Source organism: Dipodomys ordii, unplaced genomic scaffold (genome assembly GCF_000151885.1).
Source record: "Dipodomys ordii isolate 6190 unplaced genomic scaffold, Dord_2.0 Scaffold1000000371, whole genome shotgun sequence".
NCBI lineage: Eukaryota > Metazoa > Chordata > Mammalia > Rodentia > Heteromyidae > Dipodomys > Dipodomys ordii.
Window position 1 is genome coordinate 12 of NW_012283988.1, and position 9,734 is coordinate 9,745.

The 9,734-nt window shown below is 63.3% G+C and overlaps 1 protein-coding gene across 1 annotated transcript; it reads left to right on the forward strand.

Annotated features, from left to right (window-relative positions):
• Positions 1 to 207: 207 nt before the first annotated feature.
• LOC106002708 (serine/arginine repetitive matrix protein 2-like) lies at positions 208 to 3,065 on the forward strand (the record flags this gene model as incomplete). The annotated part of the gene is made up of 3 exons (XM_013037532.1): positions 208 to 753; positions 1,141 to 2,076; positions 2,419 to 3,065. Coding segments are annotated over 3 exons (2,129 nt in total), but the record flags the coding sequence as incomplete, so codon positions are not given.
• Positions 3,066 to 9,734: the final 6,669 nt, after the last annotated feature.

Consider the following 9,734-nt stretch of genomic DNA (forward strand, 5'->3'; position numbering starts at 1 on the left):
ACGGGAGCGGCGGCGCGCACACACGGTTTTGGGGAGGAGAGCCAGGCCCCTCCTCCGCCCGGAGGCGGCGCGCCGACGTCCACGGCCCAGCCGGCCAGCCGGCCGGGTCGCGTGCGGCGCACACCCGGGTGGCCAGAAAGCCAGGGGTGAACACTCACAACGCGACGCACGCCACACGGCCACGGGGTTCTTCTCCGCCTCCCTCAGAAGCCGGCCCGAATTCACTCGCTCGCACGGACGCGGGGGCCGAGCGCACAACGACCCGCGCCGCCGCGGACCGGCGGTGCCGGCAGGGGGTCGGGGGTCCGCGGCGACGACCCGTCGGCGACAAGTCACCGGCCAACGGCGGCGGCCGGAGGCGGCGGCAGGGACCCCGGGAGGCGGGCGACACCAAACCCAACGCACGCGAGCGCGCTCACACGCGGACACCGCCGGCACAGAGCGGACGGGGCCAGGCACGGGAACCGGGGTCGCGCCGGGCACGCGGCGGCAACGCGCCGAGAGAGCACAACACCCCGGATCCGGGACCGGGGCGGGGACGAAGCCACACGGCTCGAGACGGAGGAGACGATGCGGGCAAGCCTACGCACGGCGAGCAGGAGGGAGGCGCGGGAACCCGGGACGACAAACGCGCAGGCGCGCGAGGCGGCGCCCAGCGGGAGGAGACACGGTCACGCCGGCTTCGGGCCCTCGGACGGCCAACTCCCGAGCGAGGGACGCACGCGGGAATCTCACCACCATCGCCCCCGCGGCGTACCGGCGGTCCCGCTGGCAGGAGCCCTCGCGTCGTGAGCAAAACCGATCCGGGGAAGACCCTTTAAAAGCCGCCACCGCCGCGACGTGCCTCCCCCACACCGGGAGAGCAGCCTCGCGAGCCGAGCGCCGTCCCCCCTCCCCAAGAGAACACCACACACGCCCAACTCGACCGTCCGCCGGTGGCCGGCCACCAGGCCAAACCGGTGAGGATCGCGGAAGGCTGGTGCGGGTGAGGAGGGCCATAAGAGCAGCGGGAGGCTCATCGGGTCGGGTCACCGGGGTGAGAGGCGAGTGAGCGAGCGGCCACCCCCTCAACACGGGCGGGCGGCGCAGCCACAAACCAACGGGGAGGCGAGACCTTTCCGGGCACAGCCGGCACGCCAGGTAAACGGACGCGGGATCTCACCACCCCCAACTCCGGGGCGGTCCCGCGCAACGCCTGGGACACCGAGCCGGCCGACCAGCGGACCGGAAACCCCCACCGCGGCAGCGGCGGGCCCCCCCAAAAGAGGCCCGGAGAGGGAAAAGGCAGCTCTCGCACACACCTCAAAGACCCCGCGAGCGCCCGCGGAGCCGCCCGCGCCAGGCAGGGCCCCACCGCATCCATCCACGCCGCCGGGCACAGCACCCATCATCGACCGCCTCTCTTTCGGCCGTGTGAGCAGGGCCCACACACACCGGGATCCTCGGCTCCGGAGGGCCAGAACCCCCCCGAGCGGCACACCACCACGGGCACGGCGGCCGCGGAACACCGCGGGGCCCAGCGCCCGCACAGCGCCGTCGTCGCCAACGGGCGGCGGCCCACACAGACGCTCGGGAACCGCGTCGCCAGGGGCCGGAGGGGGAGGGGGACGGGACCCCCAAAAACCCCACGGCACCCCAAGCACGAGGCCGGGAAGCCACACACCACACGCCCTCGCATCGCGACCCAGCACAGGCTCCAGGGCTCCGCCACTCGACACACCGCACGCGAGGCAGGGGCGGGGACGGATCGGGAACGTCCTCCACTCACCACACCAGACGACGGCCCGGGAGAGGCCCCGCGGGACCCTCCCCCAGCTCGGAGGGGGGAGGCGCGGGCACGCAGTCACCAACGCGGGCAGCCACTTACGCTCAAAAGCGGGACAGGGAGCGGCAGGGCCGCGGGAGCCCATCGGGGGCGGGCCCCCGCCAACCCAGCAGCGCACGCCGCTTCCCGAACGAGGATCGCTAGAGAACCTCTCCTCACTCTGAGGGTGGCCCGCACCCAACCCCGACGGGAACCCCGCCGGGACCAGCACACCACCTCAAAGGCGTCCATCCTTCCCACCACGGGGGCAGGTAGGGGTGGGGGGGGCAGGCAGGGGGGGGTCTGCGGCAGCAGCAACACCAACCCCGGTCGGTCGGCCTTGCCGTGCGGGGCCAGAGCAAGGTCGCGCACACGGGCGGGAAGCCCACACAGGCCCGGCTCGCCTCCCACTGCAACATCTCAGGTCCCCCGGTACGATAAAAGCCAGGTGACACGGCAGGGAAGACAAGCCAAGGACCAGGGAGGGCGGCAAGCTCATGCGGGGAAGCCACCGCCCAGCGCGACAAGGGAAGAGCGCTCCTCTGGGGAACCGCCTCGACCCCCCCCTCAGCAGAGATGTCAACCTCAGCGATAACCTCTCACTCGCACAAAAGCCCCACGAACCCAAGGACGGCCGGGACACACCGCGGGCGGCAGGCTGGCACAGGCAGCGGACAACGCCAGGATCGGGAACGACACCACCACTCAGCCTCAGGCACCTGAGAGAACCGACCGGGAGCGTTCCGGGAGCACCGCGAGAGGGCAGAGCGCGAGGCGCGGCTTTGCACACCACACAGCACGGGCAAGCACGGAGCACCGACCCTCCCTCTCCGCGGAGAGAGCCGACCCCCGTACCGATAACGAGTCACGGGAAGAGAGGAGCAAGATCAGGGCGCCCCCCTCCTCCAGCGTGTACAAGTCCCCGACCTCACGGCGAGGGCAGGGAGAGCGCAGCCGGACCCGGTCGCCGCACCCCTGCCTCCCCGCACACCACCGGCGCCGGCACGGTGGGACGGCGAGGGCAGGGGCCCACGGGCAGAACGAGAAGAGCGGTCCCATTCGCCATGAATGTCCGTCCCTCGCCTGGCGCAGCTTAGGCCCGGGCCCGAAGGAGATCGCAACGTCACCACATCAATCACACCGAGGGGGTGGAGAAGACAGCCACACGGCACTCGGGAGGCGGCGGCCCAGGAAGCTCGGCTCCCGGGAGGGCCAACAGCCTGGGAATAAAAGCGTACCCAGGACAGACACCCTTTCGTGAGTCACGAGCGAGGTAAAAAGAAAAAGAAAAAAAATCAAGAAAAAAAAATGAAAAAAGTACCACGGGCTGGAGCGTCCCCGGCACTCGGGATAACCAGGACACCTCCTCCGCCGGGCACAGGACCGAAGAAGCTAGAAAGGAAAGAAAAGAAAAAAAAAAAAAAGAAAAAGGGCCACGGACAGCGCTCGGGAGTAGCGCAGCTCAGCGGCCGACCAGGCCCGCCATCGGGAAGCGGCAGGTCGGGGGAGTTGAGTTGGAGGAGCTAGGGGTGATAGGGGAAAAAAAAAAAAGCCACGGAGGTCGGACGAGCCCGACGGCAGAACGGGGATGCCGCACACGGAAGGCAGGACTCGCCCCCCCCTTCTCCTCCTCAAAGCTGGCCACGGCGAGGGAAGCACACCGCGCGGGCCTACCTATGCACCCCAGGCAACCAACCACTCTCCTCCTCGGCGTGCCGAGGCATGGGCCAGAATCCGGCACCGGGAGCGGGGGAGAGATCAAGGACGACGGGACTCAACTCAGCCGCCAGCCACCACCCAACCGCCACCACAACCACGAGCCACCACAGGGACAGGGCCTGCTCAGGGCAGCGGGAGCCCGGGGTGCGGGGTGGAAAGGACGGGGGGACCCGGACCGGGAAGAGACGGGAAAGGCCCGGCACACAGCATCCGAGAGAGCCCCAAAAGACCCGCTGACAGCCACCGGGACACGGCATGCCAGCACCCTCCTGCAGGTACAAAATCCTCACGTCACCACGCCAAAACCAGGTCGTCAGGCAGGGGCGACAACTCGCTGGCGACAGGGACCCCTCGGAAACCACATCGGGGACACCTGTCCCCAACACGTCCCCAACAGAGCCAGACACGGAACTCTCAGGGACAGCTGGTCGACCACACAAGGCGAAGACAAGACGAAGAGCGAGGGCGGGAGCGGGGGGGGGGACGCGCCCGCCCCACTACCCCGGGTGCGCACGGGCTCACGGCACGGGCGGTACGGGGAGCCTTCCCCGGCAGACGCGAGGCACCCACTCCGAGAGGCACCCAACCACCACACCCACACCGCGCGGGGTCGGTGGTGAGCACCCTGCCACCAGCACGCACCCACCCGGGACTCCCGGGCTCGGGTCCCCGACTCCCGAGGTGCTCCCTCCGCCTCGATCTTTCCCCTACGCAGGGCCCACCGGGCAAGTCCCCGCCATCGCGCACGCCGCAGATGGTAGGTAGGTAGGTAGGTAGGTAGGTCCCGGCCCCGAGGCTCGCCTCGGCCGTGCCCACGGCTCCTCGCGCCGGAGAGGTCTGTCCTCCGTCCGCCGGGGCCGTGGAGGAGGCCGTGGAGGGAGGCCACACGGGGCCGGCGACCCAGGCCCTCGCGCCCGGCTCGCGCCAAGCGCTCACTCGGAGGTGACTCCGACGACCCTCCTATGTCGGGGACGGGAGGGGGGTGTAGGTCGCGGCCCCGAGGCTCGCCTCGGCCGTGCCCACGGCTCCTCCCGCCGCCGGGGCCGTGGAGGGAGGCCACACGGGGCCGGCGACCCAGGCCCTCGCGCCCGGCACGCGCCAAGCGCTCACTCGGAGGTGACTCCGGGGAGGGGGGGGGGGTGGTCCGAGTCCGGGCCGGGACCGGCCCCGCCACCTATCGGCTCACCCGGGGACCCTTTCCCCCGACTCCCGAGACGTCCCTCGTACTCTCCTTCGTTCGCCCTCGAAGACCAGAGTCCAGGGAGGGGAGGAGGACAAGGCGTCGGGCCCAGACAGAACTACTGGTCGACCCGACAAAGCTGCCACCCCCGCACAGACCGGGCACGGAAGAGAGAGCGGGCGACGCACGGCCCCACCCCGCGCTCGCCTGCGGGCGCAAAGTCCGACAGAACAGCCGCCCCGGCGCCACAGCGACACCACGGCGACAGTCGCGCCCGGCACCCGGCAGAGGCCGGGCCTCCGCCCGGCTCGCTGCCGCCAGACCTCCTCCTTCACTCGCTCGCTCGGCTGAGAACGAGGGGACTGTCATATCAAAGCGGACGCCAGGGGGAGCACGACAACCGCCTTCCAACGACCGACTCCACCGAGCCGCCGTACCCCGGATCGGCGCGCGCCGGCCGGCTCAGAGCTCCGAATCGCCTCACTCCCCACCGCCACGCACCGAGAGGACCCGCAGCCGGGTCCTCTCTGCGACCTCACGAGCGACACCAGAGCCACCAGAGACCTAGACCGAGATCGAGCCGCCGCGATCGAGCCGCCGCCGCCGCCGCCGCCGCCGCCGCCGCCGCCGCCGCCGCCGCCGGCGACCAAAGTGAAACCGCCCGAACGGAGCGGCCCGAACCCGAGAAAAAGGGAAGCCGGGATCGGTGAAGCCGGGATCGGTCCCAAGCAGGAAGGGGCGGCAAAGACGGCAGGCCTGCACCACGAGAGAAAACGAACCGGCCACCCGCACGACCTCCGCCGCCCCCAACATGGCCAGAAAAGGGCAAGTGAGCGCTCGTCCCACCGTCTGCCTGCCCGTCTTTTTTTTTTTTTTGGGGGGGGGGGTTGTACGTTTTGTTTTCTTTTTCCCCCAGATGGAAACCAGAAAGAAAGAAAGAAAGAAAGAAAGAAAGAAAGAAAGAACTCCCAAAGATGGGTCGGCTCCGTCGGCTCCAGAAAGAACTCCCACGGGAGGCACCCCGCTCACTTGTGAAAGTCCACTGCTCGCCCGCCCCACAACACACTCCCTCCCCCCGCCCCCACCCGCCACCCCTCACAGGCAGGGGAAAGGGCAGGGGGAAGGCCCGAGAGAGGTTTCTTCTAACACAGAGAGAGTAGGTACGTCACGCACACAGGTCTGGAAAACCACGGTGACAGCGCCGTGGGGAAGCGTGAGTCCACTCACCCATCACTAAATGACAGGAAAGCCAAACGAGAGCCGCTGGCTGGGTGGGGAAGGAAGGGGAGGTGGCACCCGTGTGACGCTTATCCCCGGGCACCCGACGGAACGACCTGCTCACCGGTTCGTACTCTAACCTGTCCAGACAGCTAGCCTTTTCTAATAGGCTCCGCCACTCTCTCTGGAACAGGATTCGGGGCACGAGGCGATGAATCTAAACCCTACACACAGGTGTTGGAGGGTAGCGGCATCATCACTCACACGCCTGTGGTGGAGGACCTGGACCTGGGCGTGGCGGTGCACAGTGTGTGTGTGTGTGTGTGTGTGTGTGTGTGTGTGTGTGTGTGTGTGTGTGTGTGCGCGCGCGTGCGGGACTGGGGGGAGGGCAGGTAGGGAACCCCAGGAGGAAAGACAGGGAGAGACAGACGAGGGGCCCCGGCCCAAACAGAGTGGAGGCGTCAGAGGCCCAAACAGAGTGGAGGCGTCAGAGGGGCGATCCTATCTCCCGGGGGTGAAGCATGGTTAGAACCCACGGGCCCGGCGGGCTGGGAACATATGCAGGCAGAAGTGCCCCAGCACACACATCGCATCACAGACGGGTAGAGAGGCAGAGCCAGGCAGGGGGGTCAGGCATGGCAAACACTCTATTCCACACACACACGCACGCACGCACGCACGCGCGCGCGCGCGCGTTACGGGGTGTGTGTACAGTATCCACAAGGTAAAAGCTTATTCACCCATTCCCCAAAGAATAGGAATAAGATTATGTCAGTTACAGGGAAGTAGATCTGATGGACTAGGAGCGCGCGCGGGGGGGGGGGCGGCGGTGGAGAAGAACCTAGAACAGGTGATGCCAGGCGAAGACAGACAGACAGGCCGACCGACCGACCCACCAACGGCACCTGCTTTCTCTCCTATGTGCATGCTAGACCTAAAGTATAACTGGACATGGTAACCTACACAGCACTCCGGGCAAACAGAGTGTGTGCGTCCCCGTGTGTGTGACACACATACTCTCCTCTCGTCAGAAGGTGTCACTTCTCTGAGCATTTAAGATATTGCCGAGAAGACATAAGACGTCATATCCATAAGTGGCACGACTGTGAACGTATGATAACAACCGGACGTGTGAGGATTAAACCTGGAATTAGGAGGACGGAAACGTACCTGTCCTAACGCTTTCGGTCACGATGACAAGTATATTGGCTTGAGGATCTTTCAAAACACACGGGTGTATCCTCCTGGACACGATGGTCTAGGACCACGCTACTCAGTAGCCGCTTCGAAGCCAGATCATCGGTTAGATACGTTTCAATTGGCTTATATTGCATCCTCCAATATTTTTATCTTCTTTTTATTCTATCTTCTCACTAAAGATCCAGTGGTATAAAGCTACTTTTATTCTCTTAATATTCCATAACTGAAGTGATCTGCTTTGTTTGCAGCTTTCTCAGCTTAATTCACTGAGGCCTATTTAGTCACACATGATGAGAGCTCCAGAAACATCTTTGGGGCCACAGATGGCTTTTGTAAAGTCCATTTGGGGAAATAGCAGATATAATCTACCATGTCTAAAATGTAACAGATTATCTCTATGGGACCGATAGAAATATCCAGACGTGCCCTGTCAACAGCCAGTTATTTTAATTTACTTAAGGGAAATCAAGTGAATAAAAGTCTATATAGTTCAAGAAATTTTATTCTGATACCTATATAAAAAGTTTACCTGAGTGGGTGAGGACATTTGCATGAAATTTCACCTAGGGCAGCACTTGATATTTATAATTCTCCCTTAACTATTGCATTGCCTGTTTTCCATTTTCTTGCCACTCCTTTAGAAATGTTCCCGTCTCAATCTTTCACCCACTGCAGCCGTGGGACCCTTTTCCATAATACTGACGTAAAGACATTTGTGTTACAGTATATAAATTACAACCGTAAATAAACTGGGACAGAAAATAACGAAAAGAAACACCCCCTGCGGGCCCCCCTCCCCCTCCGCTCGGCCCTCCCTTCAAGAAAAGTTCCTTGTTTGCTGTTGTTTCATTTTGTTTTGTTGTCGCGAGAGTCCACGAGACTCTCGCGAGCGGACTCTCGGGGGAGTCGCCAACTTCCGCCATCAGCCCCGAATCTCTCGGGGGAGTCGCCAACTTCCGCCATCAGCCCCGAATCACTCCCTGTCACTCCACACGGTGTCCAGTAGATCGATTCCAGACCGAACCAACACTTAGGAAGGTCTTGTGAGGAAGGAACACCTCCCCCTCCCGCGCACGCACGCGCGAACACCTCCCCCTCCCGCACACACACACACACACACACACACACACACACGCCCCATCATCCCTGCACACGCCCCATCATCCCTGCCCACACAGGTCATGAATGGCAAACCCAGACAAACACACACACAAGACAGACAAACACACGGGGTGTGGAGAGAGAAAAAACATTTCCCTGGCTTGATCTATGAATGGGCCTGGGCTGGCATGGGCCTGGGCTGGCATTCTGTCCTCTGGGCCCTACAGTCAATCCATGGCGGCCGCTTCTCTCTCCTCATCGCCAGAGCCGAACGTGCAGTGGGGACACTTTGGTTCAGCGATCTAAACTAGGGGCCGAGGCGGGGGGGGGGGGGCGCGGAGGGGAAGCCTAGGAAGGCTATAGTTGGTGGCGGCGGCGGCGGCTGCGGTGGCAGTGCAAAGTGTGGGGGGGTGGGGAGGCGGGGAGGTAGATCACATGCTGCCATGCCTGCCTGTGCCTGTGTGGTAGGAAACAGCAGCAAAGATCAAGGGGTGCAGGGTGTGTGTGTGTGTGCATGCCCCAGTCCTGGGGCTTGAACTCAGAGCCTGAGTGCTGTCCCTTGGCTCTTGTGCTCAAGACTGGCACTCTGGGGCTGGGAAGGTGGCTCAGTGGTAGAGCGCTTGCCTTGCGTGCATGAGGCCCTGGATTCGATTCCTCAGCACCACATAAGCAGAAAAAAAGCCGGAAGTGGCATTGTGGCTCAAGTGGTAGAGTGCTAGCCTTAACCTGAAGAGATGAGGGACAGCGCCCAGGCCCAGAGTTCAGGCCCACGACCAGACACCACCACCCCCCCCCCGCCAAAAAAAAAAAAAAAAGAGAGAGAGACTGGCAAGTCTGCCATTTGAGCCAAAACTCCACTTCTGGCCTTTGGGTTGCTTAATTGACGACATGAGGCTCACCAAAAAGTGCAATGCCTATATACCTCTGATCATATCACAAGAAGTCTTCTGCCACACCACATACACTTGGTTGAAACTTTTGGAATGAAAGGTTCTGGACAGGAGTGGAGTCTGGCATAGACTCAAGCCCCAGACATCCCCCAGGAGTTGGTGGAGAACTGGATTCCCTAAAAAAGACAATCTGGTCAGACATAACCCGTTGTTCTCTGAGAAAGAGAAGTTCCAGTGTGACTGCTGCTCACCACAGTGACCCAGGGCCCAGTGGCAGGATGCCTGCCCTGTGCCCTGACAAGTCCCACCTGGGAGAGCGTCTGTCCTGCCTCCAGGCCAGTTCAGGCCTGCCATCGTATACAACAACTCTTGTTTCCTCCTCTAACAAGCAGCTCAGTATCCAACCACCATGGGAACCCAGTCCCAGAGGCACAATGGAGGGGAAGCTGCTGAAACAAGCGTTTGGAAAGGAGCAGAGATCACAGCAGGCAAAGCAGCCATGAAGATGTGTCTGCAAGGAGTCCTTAGCTGGGTTCAGCGAAGAGAGGCCAGCGCAGGAGGGCGGAGCACTTCCATAAAGCTGCCTGTAGTGGATAGATGGCTTCTGATTTGACATTGGCAA